Raw genomic sequence first — 18930 nt, 5'->3', positions numbered from 1 at the left:
AAGTTTGGTGGCCTTTGGCAGGCATATGTGAAATGTGAAAATGAGACATCTTGATGGCAATCAGTCTGAAGTGTTTGGTATAAAATAAGCTGGGCAGCAGGGTGACGAGATGGATGTGGAATGTATGGGCGATGGTGGAAAGGCGATGAGAATCAATGATGCACCAGGGCTGGAGTCTCATTACAGGCTGCAGTGCGGCAGAGCCAGGAGACGTCAGGAGTCATACAGGATTGTGTTGGCTGATCAAGGAGGCCGTGTGCTGGGTTGGCCGCGGCAGGGGGTCTGCCGACTGAGGCATCTGAAGTTATGACACCCACTGGGGACACACAGACAGGTGTCTAACTGTCGCAGGAAGTTTCTGCGACAGCAGTGGAGGATGGGGATGGTTTTGCACTTGAGGAACCAGTGGCGGTGTGTGGATAATGAAAGCATTACGATGCCGTGGGCAACGTCTGTTTGTCTTACAGACAGTTCTGGGCCTTTTGAAGAAGTTTGAATGACATAATGTAATGAGGATAATTTCAATGTTTCAAGGTGAAGGAATGCATCACGCCTAATGGAGGAGGCCTTTGCATCTTTATCTGGAGTCATGCATGAGATCCATTTAAGATTCCTACATTTCCATAAACCATTTAAATGCACTGAATACGACACAGTAACTATGGAAGATGAAATGACTCAATTCTGAATATGTCACATGATGGTCAATTAAATGTCACAGCGTTCCTATAAATGCTGGGCTGTTTCAACCCAATTTTGGGTCAAATATGGACAAACCCAAACGTTGGGTTAAAAATGTAATTAAAAAATGTAACCCAACGGCTGGGTTTGTCCATATTTGACCCAACATTGGGTTGAATCAACCCAGCATTTTTTAGAGTGGAACCCGGTTAATGGAATCTTTTTTTTTTAGTAAATGACAGGATGTGTTTTTCACCTATTTGGCCCTATACATCTCTGGATTCTTTGAACAAACAGGCTGATTTCTATATTTCAAATGCTTTAATGCCTATGAAAATGGGTCTCACGCTGTCTTTTTCCATTTCTCTCCTTCTTTTTAGGTCCCTTTTGCCATCTTGTGTGTCTCTGTGCCTCCCTCCCTCTCTCTTTATGGACGTACAATCATAATTTGTTCTGAAGTAGTTCAGACCATTAACTCATTTGAAATTCATCCTCTTTCCCTTTCACACTAACAAATTACCATGAATACAAAATTATATACTCAAATGCAACAGGCAAAATTGCGTGGCTGCAACAATCAGTCTTCTGCTGTTGTCAAAAGGCATTTAGATGAATGCAGCAGCAAAGTGGATGAAGCAGTTGGAATGTTTCAAATATCAGTGATGCTGAGTTTGAGTTTCATGGTGGCCATATTTAGAAGACATTGTTTTTGAAAAAAAAAAGTTCCTACTTTATAGGTGTCTTTAACTACATTTAAATGAACAATATGATACAATGCACTTATTGTGTACATACATGTTTTACATGTACCTTTACATACTTACATATGTAATTATATGCAGATATTTTTAAAATATAATTAATTAATTTACATAAATAAAAACTGTTGAACCTTCCCTTAATTACCCTTAAATCTACCAATATCCCCAAACCTGTCCTAATCTTACCCGTATCCCACATTAACAGCAGCACAAGTGTTTTACAATACAACATCAACATAAGTACTTTGTACATTTTTTTTTTTAAAGTAAGAACATAGTAGTCAAGGACCATAAACCATAAATTGTGACCAAAATATACAGTATATGTATATTGTTTAATGCCAGTATTAAGCAATTTTTGAATAAACAACATGACTAAAAGATTATCATTACGACACGTTTTGGTGTTATTTAACCCAAGTGTCAAGTAAAAATGGACACACAGTGTCTCGATCAGGTTTAAAGCATTGGAATCTGGTGATAGGACAAACATATTTACATAGTATAGCCATACTTTATATTTGCACAAGGGCTCCTGAGACGTACATACCCATGCGCCTGGTTGGTGTAGAGGGTGTATAATAGGATTTTCCTGAATGTCCTGGATTGTGGAAAATACGTAAAGCTGTATACAGTGTGTGTCTGTGTGTGTGTGTGTGTGAGTGTGTGTGCGTGCGTGTGTGTGTGTGTGTGTGTGTGTGTGTGAGTATGTGTGATTTTTGAAGGAACATGTGACACTGAAAATTGAACTAATGGCTGCTAAGCATTCAGCTTTGTCATAAACAGGATTAATTTGCATTTTTAAATAGAATCACAATATTACTGTTTTTACTGTATTTTTTATGAAATAAATGCAGTCTTGGTGAGCATAAGCATATATATTTTTTTACCTTTATATATGCATAGTATTGGTTTAATGGTGGCAAATATCCAGAGGTTTTATATACAGCCAGCCAATCCCGTTGCTGCTTTAGATGACATTAGTACAGCAGCATATAAAGGTCAGTTGCTTATATTTTCCCCTGATGGTATTGCTGAACTGCATTTATACTTAGGCATTCATAATGTTTATTGTCACAAAGTTATTATGATGTAATCTTTAATAAATTCATTACGCGTACATTTTATACCATTCATTTGTAAGTTGCTTTGAAAAAAAAAGTCTGCTAAATGAATAAATGTAAATCTAAACGCCACGGGTATTACTTACACACTGCCAGGCAATGACACATAACACCTTCGGTTCACTCATGAGCTATATGGCATTTGCTCCATTAAATGTTACAGCATATTTGCCACAGTCAAACTTTATGGTTGCGTAAGCTAGCCTATCCTGAAGCAAGTGCAGACAGGAACTGCTCTGTATATACAGTATGTCACCCTGAGACCTTCACTATTGGGTGTCTTAGACCAGTGTCTCCAAAGGCCTGAAGGTCTTACCTGCAGGCAAGGCTTGCTGATGATTAGCATAAGTGCCACAGCCTCCTCTCTCTGCATGCATCGGCCCTGGCTTCATTACCACACACCTTTGTAGTAGGAACCTCCACCAGCTCATGCATGCAGGCGTCCCATGGGGAGCAGCAGCTTAAATGATCTGCATGCATGGTAATTAGGTTATTTTCTCCACTGTCAAACATGAGAGTGGCTGACAGGGAGCATAAAGGCAAAAAAAACAAACAAACAGGCACACACACGCACACATAGGCTGTCAAACCTCAAAGGTATATGCTTACAAATCAGTTGCATTTCACAGGTAAATACTTTTGAGAACCTCACCGAGTGCGCGAGAGAATTGAGTTGTGTCTGAAAAGTCGTTTTGCATAAGAGGAAGTTAGGGTTGCAAATTGAACTAGCTTCAAGACGAAAAAAAAAAAAAACATCTTACGGAATATTTTCACATACTTTTGGCCTAAATTGAATAAATTAGTAAAAGTACTGTCATATGGTATGCTTCTCTTCTCTGAGATTGATGTACAGCATTGAGTTATACTGATTATTATGATCTTCTGTTCGAAAGTCTCGAATTTTAGTAAATATTGTGTAAAATGAAAATTTCTGCAATTATTTTTATATTTCACTCCCATATACAGTGGGGCCCAAATATCTAACAACATATTGAACATTTAGGGTTTTTCTTTTCATTTTAACCAGACAATAAACTATGCAAATCCACTTCCACCTAACAGACAAAAAAAAGTAATTGTACGATAAAATAACAAATGAGCAATTAAAATCCTAATGTGAGATATTAAATCCCATTTATGAGAAATAAAAAGTCAATTACCTTTGGGGAGAAATGGGCTTCCATAGGAATTTAAAAAAAGAAAAGAAAAATTATGTAAAATAAAACAGAACTATTTAGGATTCTACAGTATTTCTAGATCACTAATCAAATGATCAAAATATGGTTTTACATACACTTGTTCATGTACTAGCTCGAATGCTGCTGTCATTAAATGATGTTTTATCAGCAAAGTTCAGGAGGAGCACGTTCAGATAATAAACTCAATTAGAGTGATAGGAGTTGGGCCTATAAACACACCTCTGCTCCGTCCCACAACAGTTTTCCAGCATCCCTTCACCATCTACTTACTCCTAACTATTCCTCTCCCAGCCTGGCATGGGGACTCTGGGTTCGGGCCAAATTTCGAGCACGCCGAATACACCTTTAATCCAGCTAATTATATTTAAAAGGCAAGTAAAACAATGAAAATAATTACATTAAAAATACAATTAAACTTCTGATTTTTTTTTTTAAATAATGAAAATGCTAAATACAATCATTGCAGGTATTTGGACCCAACTGTGTATATACTCAGCACTGTACATTTCTCAGTCATCAACCATATCAGTGACCACTAATTGAGAGGCATTCTGTGCAGTTGGATACGACCAAGCTCGGTTCAGGGAATTTTTTGTCTCTCCTCCATGTATGCAGTTCCTGGAACAGCAGCATCCAGCTTTCCAAAGGGTCATTCAGACTCTGAGGGTCTCCGTCCTCAAAAGCCGGATTAGCTCTGACCTAATGAGTTGTGCGGGCCAGAGAGCTCCCGTCTGCTCCTCTAATCCACAGCCAGGGGAGCGCCGCTGCAACCGGCCCAGTAAAGCAGCGCCCGACGGCAGCGTTAGGCTCTCATACACGGCTTGAATACCTGTATACCTCATTATGTGCCCGGCCTAACGTCTTTGTTTATTTCTGTGAGGCTATTATGGAAAATGCCACTGAAAATGTGTGACATTTACTAAATTAGTTTTCTTCCGCAGTGATACTGTTCGAGCACAAAAGGCTAAAGACAAAGTTTTAAAAATAATCCCTCGGAGGAATGTAGCATTAGAGGCGTAATGCTTCTGATATCAGCATTTGCATCTCATAGGATATGAATACCAAAGAACTCGTACTCGAGTCGTGTCGTGTTTGTTATGTGCTCCGAGCTCTTTTGGCAAATTTCTGAATGCAAGCCAGCATTTGATGCCACCAAGAGTAGAGAGAGCGTTTAGTCCTCCGCGGAGTTGACCTTTTGTAACCCTCGACGCGCAACAATGCCTTGCTGGGGCACCAAATACATTAATATTCTTTGTATGGAAACAGAGCCAACCTGCAGTGAAGCCATCACATTGTTTTAAAAGACCAGTGGTAGTCTGTTTCGAATGCCACGGCAGGACACGGGCTGAGGCCGGGTCACCCCCTGCCCGATAAGGTCTGGAGCGCAGTACCCATCAGCTCTCTGCTCCACCGCACACACAAACATCCTCCAAAAATACCCATCTCCCCTCCTCCCTCATCCCACACATTTCAGTGCAGCATTTACTTGGGACACGGAGCGGAGACGTGACTGGGCTGTGAATGACGGAGCCGCCCGATGTCCTGAAACTGCCTCAGAAACAAATGAGTGACTTGTTCGGCACTATATTGATCATGAGTGTCTGCTCGTCTCTCATTGCAATAAAGAGAAGGGTCAAATGGTTTATTTGTTAATTTGAGCTGACAAGATGAACTGTCTTCAGCTGATTTATGAGAGGATAATCATTTTAAAAATCACCCGGCGAGCTCATCGTTTTTGATCATTTTCTCCTCATCCAGTACTTTCAGCCCCTCGCGTATCCTATTATGCTTGAAGCCTGCAAATTGCGTATCTAATTGAGTCCTACTCGGTTTTCTAGGCAACAGAGGCTTTATGCAGACGGTCAAGGACCTGCAATTCGAAAACGATGCAAAGCAGTGCAAAAATACAAATAACTAATTTCACTCATCCAGCTTTAGTTAAAAATCCACTCACGCAACAGAGCTTGGTCTCAGTTAAGGGACCATCTGCCTTTTTTTTTTTTTTTTTTTTTTACCTTGTCTGAGTCGATTGGTAATTGCATGCTGTTTACTGATTTCTGTCCCTGCACTGCTGGTGACCCTAGCCCCCCACCCCAAGCACCGCCTGGACGGTCCTGTGCTGCAACCGATGATGATGATGATGATGATGGCCCACTCCCCTGTGATTAAACCGCGTGAACATCTGCGCATGCTCGCGATGTCAACAGCTGTGCCCTGCTCTCCTCTCATACCCTGCTCTCCTCCACTCTTAAAAGGCTGATCACGCCAAACTAGTGTTGCGATTGTTAACTAAAACTAAAACTATTACAAATACTTTTTGATAATTGAAATAAAGCTGTAACAAAATAAAATATAAAACACTTTAAAAATGTTTTTAATTACAAATATTAAAAAACGACCTAAAATAACTAAGTTTAAAGTCACCATGGAATCAAAATGGCCAATTATATGGTAGTGTTTATTATAAATAATTTTATTATAAAATTATTGATTGTGCCTCCCTTTTGCAAATGACATTTCTTCTCTCATGATGTGTTCATCAGTGTAGGGGGGAACACATTTTTTTTTTGTCTCATTCGAGAAGCCGTTTCACAACTGGGAAGAAAAGACATGACAATGTCAAAGACATGTTTTTTCATGCCAATTTTAAGTTGAAATACTAAAATTACTCAAACTATAAAGCAAAAATAAAGCTATATAGCTTTATTTTTGCTTTATAGTTTGAGTCATTTTATTAGTTTGAGTCAATATTTAAAAACTACTAAAAATGACAAAAGCACAAAACAAAATGTGTCACATGTCTGTCCTGTCTTGTGATGCACATGGGTGTTTGTTATTTTGGGGCCATGTGCTCTTGTCATTGTCTGTTCCTTGTTATCTGATTATTGGTTTATTTGTCCCACCTGTCCTCCTCGTTACCCTCCTTCTTTGCCTCCCTATTTAGTCTATGTGTTTGCTGTCCTGTGCTGGTTCGTTGTACATGTTACGTGTTTCGTGTGTACCTTCCCGTTTGTGCCGAGATTTGGAGTTTGTACCTTACCTGTCTGTCTTCCCAATAAATCACTCTGCAACTGAATCCACGTCTCTCGTCTCCCACACGTGACAAAATGACTAAAAAAACCTAAAATGAATATGAAAACTGAAAAAAATAGCTGATTTAAAATATGAATGGAAACTATATTATATAGTATATGTAAATGATACAAAAATAACAACTCAGCTGCAGATGGACAACAAGTCCACACACTCTTTTGTTGTTTTACACTTTTCCTCCTGCGCACCGCATAATACACAGTGTATATATATAAAAGGCGAGAGTAGAAAAATCTCAGGATATAGGGATTGACGCACAAATCCTTTGCGAGATTTAAAAAGATAAAACTTTGACGGGGGTTAAGCCGGGACTTCCTCGCTCTCGTGCGGACGCTGGATTCTCACTGTAGAGGATTAGGGGCAGAATGCGCAAGAATACACCGAGAGACCTGCTGAAATGATAGAGGGACTTGTAGCAAGGCTGCTGTAGCTCAGAGTTAATGGTGGGAAGAGAGGATGAGGAGGAATAAGGCGCACACAGCTGTCACTGTGGCCTCTTTCGTCTCCAGGGCTGCATGGACGTTTCATCTTGATCTCTTTATGGATGTCATATTGCTCCACACTGTGTGTATGTGTTTGTAAGAGGGAGATGGAGAAATGTGTGAGGGTGATGAATGTCAGAGAGTTTGTTGTAGGAGTTAACATTGCTGGTTTTAGCAGAAAAGTTTGTGTGTGTGTGTGTGTGTGTGAGTGACAGACCGACATAAGAACATTGTTTCACACTGCTGTGCTGAATATGTGCATGGAAATTAAGTGAAGGATAGGCACGATCTAAATGTAGCTTATAACAACACAAGAGTATGAAAAGGGGACAATGCGCATTCAAACTCATAAACAGCATACAAAAAGAGATCTGACTAAGGCAGGAGTGTGTGTGTGTGTGTGTGTGTGTGCTGTTAGACAAGCATGGCTACAGTATACAGCATATGATTAAGGGTCAAATACCACAATTTTAATGTAATATCCATAATTATCATTAATCAAAATATTCATTTTTTAAAAGTAAGGATGCATTAAATAGATCAAAAGTGACAGTAAAGAAATTTCAGTTACAAAATATTTCTATTTCATTATAAATGCTGTTCTTTTGAACTTTCTATTCATGAAATAATCCTAAAAAAATGCATCACTGTTTCCACAAAAACATTAATGATATAGCCTAATAAGTAGAAATGATTTCTGAGCACTAAGTCATTATATTAGAATACTATGATTTCTGAAGGATCATGTCATGTGACACTGAAGACTGGAGTAATGATGTTGAAAATTCTGCTTTGCCATCACAGGAATAGATTTAAAAATATATATATATTAATACAGAAAAACGATATTTTACAATATTTCACAATAATATTATAGAATGTTTATGTTTTTAATATAATAATAACAACAATACTATGTTTTTGATCAAATAAATGCAGTCTAAAGCTTCTTTATAAAATATTTAAATTAGATGAATGATTATTAAGATTAATGTCTTTTAAATTGTCATATATCTATTTATATAAGCCAAAAACTATAAATTGTCATTAAACAATTGTTGTTTGTTTTTTCCATAAGCTGGCAAGCTAACTGGTAGCTTAGCTACAAAATGAACGGCAATAATTGGGAATGCTTTCTCCTGGTGTTAGACCTGCAGGAGGATGTGGGGATGCACACTATAAATCAGAGTGCATTATGTGTCTAAATAAGCCAACACCCCATAGAGAAAAAGGGAGCGATATTTGGACTCAGAATGTGGGAAACAGAATGTCAAAACAAGACACACACACACACACACACACACACACACACACACACACACACACACACACACACACACACACACACACACACACACACACACACACACACACACACACACACACACACACACACACACACACACGCATGCACGCACATATACACGCACACATCCAAAGCCATTACAGGAAGAAATGAGCAAACTATGTGTGAGAGAGCCTACTGAACATTTTTATGTGAGCACAAGCCATTTTACATGTGATTTCTCTTGACTTAAAGCGCCTTTAGAAGTGTTTTTTTCTGAATAACAGCAATTATCTCATGCACAGCTTGACACGAGTGACAACAAAACCTTGGCTAATGTGAAGACTTGTGATGTTTTTCAACATCTCTCTTTCTCTGGGACCAAAAAAACTTGAACTCAGACTTTTTCAAGAACTAATGCACAAGCAAGGATGACAAACTCGACTTTTGAGTGCTGGTTGCCCACGTAAAGCTAGCCATCAAAATGGTTAAGTGCTTTGGGTGGCTGTCAGGGTGTTGCTATGTAGTTGCTAAGGTGTTCTGTGTGGTTTCTAGGTGGCTTATTTGATTAGGCCAGTAGTTTTACATCATTTTACATTAGTGCAGTCATAGTGTGTCATTTCAATGTACATAATCGAACAATATTACATACTAAAGCACTATTTTTGATGTAATATAAAATGATTTTGGAGAACTGTAGGGATGGTTTGCATGCAAGGTTTGATTTTCCCTCAAGAGAACCTATAGGTTTGGTGGTTTTGGGAGCATTAATGCCGAATTAAGATTCTCCTGATACCTCAGTTTTAGACTTGGCTTTACAACAAAAAAGGAAAGAAAAAAAGAAAAAAGACTTAGATTTATAGAGTGAGACTGAAGAGTTGTGGAGAAAAAAAAATCTTTTGACTGAGGTGAGGTATCTTGGAGACTGATTAATTCAGAGCTGCCAGTGCATATCTGAGTCATGGTCTCTCTCTCATTATCTGTATTCATAAAACAGTGTTACGCAGCATATTTTAAGGCGAGACATGCTGTGCAGAATTATACAGTTTTGATTGAGTGCATATGAAAAAAATCCTTCATCTGCAGACTTTGAATCACGAGTCACGCTCATGTGAAAACAAGGAGACTGTAGTTCTCAAGGCCTCGATTAGTAATTCAGATCTACATGGGAAACTATGTGGGGCATGTTGTCACAGACGGTCAAGATGTGCTCTTTTTTCCTGGGCAATTACAGGGGACATTTTTTGGGTAGCTGAGACTTCAAGGTATCTGTCTATACATAAATTAGCTCTGAAAAATAAGCCCACTGTGAGAACAATTCAGTGCAGTGAAAAGTGAAACTCCCCTACATTTATACACACTTTGATGAACATATGTCCAATCTTTATACCAGGCTACAGTCGCTTGCTTGTCATCTACACTTGTACAAAGCCACGGGAAGAGACAGCAGGGAAGTGACCCTTGCTATTTACCTCAGTATCTGCTCCCAAGCTGACAAGCGGCGGCACTTTGAGGAGCACTGACATGGAAACAAATAAATGTTTTTATTTGAGAGCGCCTATCATGAGCGGTGGGTCTAACAGCGGGACAGGTTGGCTTTGGCAGAGTAATGGACCTGCCAGCTTTTTCCCATGTGTTCCTGATGGCAACCTCTCAACCCTTACCTACAAACTCCATTTCCCGAAAAGCCGCTTTCATTTAGACGGCAGCGCTGACACAAGAGTCAGACAGAAAGAAATAAGAGTGTGTTTTGAGTCAAGTGCTAATGGCTTCAGTTTTTACAGCTCCTCAAAGTGAGGTCCTTTGTGTTGCCAGTAGAAGGTGATGTGATTTATTGGCCCTCCCTGAGGTACGGTTATGGAGCAGAGTAACAGTGACACAGATAATCGGATTTGTTAGTGTGGTCCATTAAATACCGAGCCACCTTCTTCTGCCACAGGCCTATGCGTGTACATGTAGGTGCGCTAACAATTTATGTTCCTTTAAAATAATTGCTCTGCAGACAGTGTGTACTGGAGACTTGTTTCATGGTCTGATAATTCGATTGCAGTTGCACAGTGCATACAAACAATCCTCCCACACTCAATATAAATATGTATGGTTTCTAGGCATTGAATAGAGAAATCGTTGATTTAATAGTCAGCGAGTGTCCATACTAACCTGGCAGGGGGCTTTCCTCGTATTCACTGCCTACCTGATCTTCTGCGCATATAAACTTTTTATTAGTTATGTCAGCATTTGCCAATTATCAATGTATGGCAGCTGTGTATGTCTATTGTGTTTTCTTTGGGCCAACAGCATGATGGGAGTATGATATTGGTTTTATACAGTTCAATAAACATGATATTTAGACATATTACTTCGGTTTACTTTGTGTATTTTTGCCCCAGCAACACTGTTTCAAACTTAGAGCAGAATCAACAAACCACATGTCTCAGAGCAACACAGTAGCGGTGTTTTGTTCCTGAACGAATCAGTGTTGCTGAATGAGTGAATCATTCAAATGGCTCACTCAAAACAGACACTTTTCTTTTCTTTACTGAATGAATCAGGGGTTATTGAATGAATCAATCGACTCAATGATTTAACCATGAAGACATATTTGGTTCTTCATTCTTAAAGACTTATTTCATTCCTAAATTAATTTGAACAGGTGATTCAAACAGTCAACTGTCGCCACCTACTGGTTTAAAGATGTAACCTGGGATGGTGTTCGGCTAATCAAATACGAGGACAAGAACTAGCTAAAACAAAAAATGAAAACAAATGAACACTGATTTTAAAGATAGCAAGCAAAACATTTCATAAGAAGTCATTGGTTGGTTGGTATTAAACTGTAAAACAGTATATTTACAGTTCAAAATGAAGAGGAGGTATTTGGACTTCTCTTATGCAATACAATCTTTAACTATGACTTAGATACTTCCCTGGGCCACTGCATGTTGGCATCTTGGCAGATAATGCAACTAAATGACTGAAATTGTACTGTACAGCTCAGATTATCACATAATCCTCTTCATTCACTCATTTTCAATTGTCTTTGCCTAAACAAGAGACATCCATATGAAAGAATTGCACTGCGCAACCTAACCAAAACAACAACAACAACAAAAAACCTATATAAAAGACAATGTTCTATCATCTTGCTAATATATTGCTGACAGAGATGGCTTGTAGTATTGGTTCAGCTAGTGGAATGGAGCAACACTAGTGTTCTCTCTCGTCTCCTGCATGCTTTGCTCCATCAACTCCTTTACTATGGTCTGTCATGCTGTTACAAGTTGAAAAGTGAGAAGCTCCTCTTTGAACAGCAGATAAAAGCAGGCCAGTTGTTGTTAATACACATTAGACACGGCAAAACATGCAGAACATATGGAGCATGCGCTGCTGTGCAAAAGCCGATGTTCAAGTCATGGACTCTTATCTGTGCGAAAATGGGCAGTAGTACGACAACGTCCACAGTCCCAACATCATGTCTGATAGATCATAAATCAGCACTGACAGACATTTACGAGATAGCCTCGAAAGGTTTATTGTAAAGTTATAGACATGAGTCGGCCTATTATATCGGGTGTTTTGCGTTACTGTGTTCATTTTTATAAAGCACGTAGGCTATATTTGTTTGCACGGAAGGTTTGACCGTCTTCATCTGTTGCGAGTGCTGGTATTATCTGACAACTCTGTTGACATTTACAGCAACGCCAACCTTGTTAACTAGCAGAAGGCAAGACTACAGCAAGATGTTGTTTGTGAAAACTCGGCTAACAGGAGGTTGAGAGGTCTTGTTAGTTTCTTACACTTTGTTTCATAAAATCTGGAGAGCTCAAGAAAGGAAAGAAAGAAACATTTCAAGCAGATAATAACCGGCTTATGACATTAGCCGTATTAATACACACTCCTGACAGACACCAGCTAATGTCATGATTTAATTTAGAGTGTTCTTGTGTAATTCCTCCGAGGCGCAGAGAACAGAGACCCAAATACCAAAATATCAGCTAAGATAAAAGGAGAAAACAGACCCAATTCCAGAAGCATCCCTCTGGGGGTTAAGTGTGCAGCCTCTCAATTTGGATCTCAAAAAGGCTTGTCCCGCCGGGAACGATATTAAGCGCGTACACGTACGCATGTATGATTTCCACTAATGAGCTTGTATTGTTTCAGTCGCCACCTTGGATAAAGTTGTGCGCTGAATGTCACGCCTTTGAAAAAAGGAAAATAATCCACGGCTCTTTGCCGTGTTGACATTGTCGTCAATTAATTTGTTTACGTTCTAGTTATAATAACGAAAGATAAATGAACAGGACTTGTCGGGGAATATCAATACGCTGATGTGAAACCTTCTCTGAAAATACACGTGTCAAAAATGTACTCGAGTGGCAGGTCAAACATTCGTAGAGATGGATGGGGTGGAGCCACGCTTCTTTGTCCCGTGTTATGAAGAAGGTGTTAATTGTCATATCACTGTCAGTTAAATGAGTACAATCATTTAGCTTGAAGGGTTGCATGGCAATGTCACATTAACATGGAGTAAAGCCTCGCCGCACTGATCATTAATTAGTCTGGCCTGTCTCAGAGGGGAGGGAGCAGCACCATCCAGCATTGGGATCCTGCCTGTATAGTTTAACACTAATGAGGCTTTAATGTGCAGGACTGAAGAAATGGAGTACATCTCACATCCAGAGCTATTGTGTCTGCAATAACCTTTGAATTAATACATGGTACTCAGACGCTGCATCAACACTTCTCGTTCAAAAGCCTGTGGTTTACTTGCGGTGCAATGGGCTAAAAATGATAGTCGGCTCTGAGAACATTTATTATATGCAGAAAGGTTGAGTCGAAACATTGTATTTGCACACTTACAGTATAGTTCAGCAGTTTTAAACACGTAACCTTTATTTGGAGACTTGGGTCATGCGCCTGTCAAGGAGAATGACCATCAAAACCTGCATGACCCCTTTGAGGCAGCTGGGGTTAGAAATCAGTGCCATCAACTGGTAGAAAGTGGAAAAGCAGGATGTGATGTTTTATTTAATATGCAAATAGAAAATAGTGGTGTAATGCATAAATCAAAAAATGGGTTTCATGTCATTTATGGTCATAGGCAGTGCTTTACAGCTCATAAAACAGACTACAATAAAAAAAAATAAAAAAAACTCAGACGCTTTGCATCTAAAAAGTAACTCAAATGCTAAATAACAAACAGAGACTGATCACTGATCACATACAAGGGAGACATTTTTCGGAGAACTGACTTGATAGGATCACTGACTGGCGTCCTGTGTATTCCAAGTCAACACTAGACCATCTTGAACACTGGAAGTATGAACGTATGATTTCATAAAATAAAAGGCAAGCAGGGAACAGCAGAGAGAATTAATAAAAAAAAAATGTGTAGTATTAATTAGACTTTATTCTAATTAACACAGTCTTAAATGAGACATTTGCATGATCCAGCTGGACAGATTTTTTTTTAGATCATCGGGTGTCATGCCAACACACCTGGATGAGGAATTAGTCGGTACACACGATCGTAGAGAATGGTTTATGAAATCAATTGTGTTAAGGGTAATTGAGTATTGATTACGTCCTTCATGATGGTTAGAAATGGTTCACAGATATAGATTGAGTGTTTGACTAATCAATTTATTCGCATATTCTGTGGTTTTCTTCCAAAGTATGCATGTCTCTCCGCTGCATCGATCACATTACGTCAGGATTGCACCCACAAACTCATCAGATCCAGTTAACTTTATGCTAATTATTAGGCTAATCAGTGGATCATTCATTTGGGTAGGTTAGATATTTCTTTTTCTATACGGCAATCACTGTAAGGGGATAAAACTAAGTAGAATGGAATGAAAAGCAAACAAACAAACAAACAAACAAACAAACAAAAACAAACAAAAAAAATGCTATAGCTATAGCACACATATATAAGCAATTGGAGTGCATACCATCTATCATTCTAATACTGTAAACAACATATTATACAATATTGATAACACTACCTACAACAATACAATTTGCTCAACAGCTCTCAAAGAGACATGGAGGGTCATTGATCTGCCTGTTTTCCCAGAAGTCTTCCTCTGTATATACGTGTTCATTCAAACTGTTGGTGGAAAAAGTTCCAAAATAGAATTTTTTTCGTCCATACTTTGAATTCACATGCTTTTACAAATGGGAGTCAGTCTTTTGAGAAATACAGTAGACGCACTAACACGGACAGGGATAGAGATGTATAAAAATATGTAAAACCCTACAAAATGTATTCTCACTCATCGTCAGAGCCAGTCAACGTTCAACTCATGGAAATGCTTTTCATTCATTTTAAATGTCAGCTCTTTGTGTGTGTTTTTTTTTAATAGATATTCACTCACAGAAAGGTACCACCACCACCAACCAGGCTTTAGTGTGATAAACCAAGAAAACAAAAAACAAACAAAAAACAAATATATATATATATATATATTTCAAAATAGAATGGAATATCCTCTTCTTCGAAAAAAAGAAAATATAGACATCTCAATTGAAACATTTCTCATAATCCAATGTTCTCACATTCTCAGTGGTTTCACAACCATCTCTGTTTTCCTTCTTTCCTGATGATGAACCCTCATGACAGTTGCCATGGAAACAAGACCAGATGAATGGCTTGCCTTTTCATGGTGAGATATGAGTTTGTCTGAGTGCAGTAGAGTCAGGCCAACCCCCCACCCGACCACCACCTTATCCAGAAGGCATATGGGTGAGCTACGCTTTTGTCTGAAAAATACATAAATAACTTCAAGCCAACTATACGATATTCTTAGTAGCGTTTTCGTTTAACCTTTCCATATAATTTCGGAGCTCTTTGGAGTCCCCGAGCTCGATGTCTGGGCAAACCCATTTGATGTCGTTCTGACCAATGAGAAGTGGACTTATGGATGGGCAGCCATTGCTGGGCTTGCTATGGCTGAAAGTGGTGAACTTGACTCGTTTCCGTTTGGTAGTGGGCGAGTTTATAGACTCGCTCTTGTGATCTCTTCCAGTGCACACTGAGTCAGAGGCCGACCTGTGGACCTGGCCTTGCACGCTCTTCTGAGAGGAAAGGCCATTGAGGAGCTGGCTACCTTCCTCCAGGCCCAACCCAGAGTCCATGGTCCCGCCCAGCTCCTCTTGATCAAGACACAAACCCGCTTGGCTTTCCAAAAGCTCTGCGTCATGGCCCAACCAAACCCAGTCGTGGGCGTGAGTCATGGTCTCCTGGCCCTCCAATGGGAGCTGCTTGTTGCGATACTTCAGGGCATAGGAGACGCAATTGATTAGGAATACCAAGATGGCCAGGCAGAAGACACCTAGCAGGGCGTACATGCCTATTTCCAGATCTGTGAGCCCGCGGCGAGTCTGCAGCAAGTCCTCCTCCGTGTTGTGTCCAGGTGGAAGATCTGCTTGAGCTGGGAATTCTGAGAAATCAACCGGAATATCACCAGCTGAGAGCCTGTCACCGCTTGCTTTTCCTGGAATGGAGGTTTTGATGGTGGTAGCGCCTCGGTTCATGATTCCAGCCTCCATGTCTGAGATTGACCCTCCGTAGTATGGGGCATTGGGCCTGTATCTCCTGTCGCTCGCACTGTTTCCTGTTTCATCGGCACGGCCGAACTTCACATGGACGTTCGCGTTGCCTGCGGCCAGAAGTGTGCGTCGCTTGGTTTTTAGGCATGATTCGGGTCCATACATCTCCAGGCGGACCAACATGCCTTGCCCTTCACCCTTAGCCACCACCACAGGCCACCTCCAGGTGGTGCTTTTTCTCACCAATACCACCTTGTCGTCTAGCGAGGTGGCTGTTAGGACGAAATGTGCAGGGTTATAGAGGTCAAGAGGGGTCATTGAGCCATCGCTGAACTGAAGCCACGCGCTGACAAGGGACTCCTGAGAAAGAAAAACAACATGAACAAATGCTCTCGGTAATGCCAATTTTCTTGTATCAAGTATGCATGATTTTTTAACTCCAATGCAGGATGGTTCAAATGCTTTAAAGTCCCCAAAATCACATTTCAAAGTGAACAGATGCGCTGATCAGCGGGTGATTCAACCAATTTGTATGTCTATCAATGTGTAAGGAAACCCCTGCCGACGCAGAGGATTAGTGAAATTAGCTTAATCAGAAATGGTTTTTAACGTGAGATGACTCAGAATAAGTGGGCAGCCTCGAACAGCATGATCCACTAACAAACCGCAGCTCCTCATCAACATGCGGCCCGTGTCAAACAACTTTGTCCATAATGACAGTATTTATAGTGATTGCACCTGCTCATGGATAAAACAACCCTACATTTCTGAGAAATGGACATGGAAGTATGCAATATTGTGACCTAAAAACCTGAACATTTCCGATTTATTTCAAAGAGGAAGGAGTTACCCAGGATTTAGAAATAGAAACCAATTGATTAGCTAAATGAATGAATGAATGAATAAAATATAAAGAAATAATCAATACATTTATTGTTCAATCTATTGATAATAATTAATCGCTAATAAAAACAATGATAATATCCAATAAATTATAATAATAACAAATTATATTATTATTTAAATGTAATTAAATAGTTTAATTACACTACCTGATTAGCATTGTGCATGGTCTCCTGTGTGGTAGCTGTGGCAACGATGGCCCTGTTGCTTCCTGGGCTGAGCTGGAGGTTCAGGGAAAGGCCAGAGACCAGCTGCACACCCAGCTCTGTTATACTGACTTTATCATCCAGAACCCGGATCATCCTCTCAGCCAGAACCGAGTCTGACAATGGAGACATCACCTGGCAAAAGCACAGACAGAAATGCTTCGGATAACATTGTAAAACAACAACAAAAATTCTCTCCTAGTTTCTCATACAAACTTAGTGACATGACAAAACGAGTAGGCTGTGTACATTTAAAAAATCTAAGTGGCAGCTGTCCGCCCTCTGCCATATGGCAATATCTGATGCACAGGCAAGGAAATGACTTCGATATGAAAAGTGATGAGAAGACTTCTAATCTGGATCAATTAATAGCAAAGCAGCCACCTCCATATTTCCACATTCATTATGTTATAATGAAGTGTCAGAAGCCATTTACTTCCGATCTGTAAGTGGGACTTCCTCTGTCACTTGCACTTGCTTCTCACCATCATTTGCAAACCGTTTTCCAATCTAAAATGCAGCCATGCTTAGGTAGAGAAATTATTCTTATTCTGTTTTTATATTCCTCTCTTATTCCGAGCGCATTGCTAATTTTCCATTTGAATTAAGAGATTTATTAATTAGACATAAAATAAGAATAATCAAGGGGAGCCTCGGGCCTTACCAAATATTGCATAAGACGCTGCCCCAGTGCTCTACTTTAAGTTAGTGCTTGCTACGCTACTTCACCAAATCTTTTCTTCCAAATAGTCTACTTTGCTCTTTTTTTTTTGAAACCACACGTATTTGCCCTCTTCTAATTGCAATGAATTAGTCATTCAATTTAGTTTTAATGAACTGCACACATAGGTGGGCCCCTTTTGAAATGTATTTGTGAGTTTGGTCTAATAGCAAGGCAGACAATTGGTAATTTGGCCATGGCTAAGTGCTGGGTTTTTGATTTCAGGGATGCTGATCTATTAAGCAGCACTACTTTTCAGACTCCACGTATTCCATCCCACCATTACTGGGCTTTTTATCTGATTTTAATTTTCAGCAAATGGATCAAATCGAAGAAGCGCTCTCGACATATAGCTCTGCCGTATTTCTTTTGCTGTCAGATAGCACTCTAAAGGCACTTTCAGCTCAACAAGCAGGTGTATTATGTGTGGAAGTATATGTGACATCTATAAGAAAAAAATGTGAGATTTTTACATACCAACACTTAATTAGTCGGTCTTAATAAAGGAGATTATAGTTTGTGATCGGAGCTGTGAGATGTGCAGATAAGACAGCACACAAGCTGTGACAGAGTGAGAGATGCTGTCTATTTCTCGTCTGACAGCGTACACCTGTCACATCACAACTTGGACTGATTCACCTCTCATCCGCATGGAGAGATTGACAAATGACAGCCTGGCTTTTCCAATGAAAACAAGAACGTCCTGAGATTTTATTCATGCAGTATAAACACAAAGGAACTGCGGCTTAGTCAGCTGTAACTGTCAGTTTTGTTCCTCCAACATGATCAGCTCTGGTCATGGTGTGTTGAGGAAATTACATAATTCGCTATAACAAATTAATCATGGATCAAAATTGAATAATGCTGAAAATCCAAAGATTATTGGATTATTGTAGTAATGCATACAGCCACTTTCACACA

At 39.6% G+C, this 18930-nt stretch overlaps 1 protein-coding gene across 2 annotated transcripts in view; it reads right to left on the bottom strand.

Moving 5' to 3' along the window:
- Positions 1-13525: 13525 nt before the first annotated feature.
- LOC306984849 (transmembrane protein 132C) overlaps positions 13526-18930 on the bottom strand; it is a 133203-nt gene continuing 127798 nt past the window's right edge. For both annotated transcript variants that reach the window (XM_079586553.1, XM_079586554.1), the window contains exons 8-9: positions 17232-17423; positions 13526-16539 (exon numbers count right to left, since the gene is read on the bottom strand). In XM_079586553.1, the coding sequence (XP_079442679.1) occupies positions 15421-16539; positions 17232-17423 (1311 nt within the window). In that variant the 3' untranslated portion in view covers positions 13526-15420. The remainder of the gene's footprint in view (positions 16540-17231; positions 17424-18930) is intronic.

The sequence above is a fragment of the Phoxinus phoxinus genome, assembly GCF_949152265.1.
Source record: "Phoxinus phoxinus genome assembly, chromosome: 17".
NCBI classification, from domain to species: Eukaryota; Metazoa; Chordata; class Actinopteri; order Cypriniformes; family Leuciscidae; genus Phoxinus; species Phoxinus phoxinus.
The sequence above is the reverse complement of the archived record's forward strand: the minus strand, read 5'-3'. Positions and strand labels throughout refer to the sequence as shown.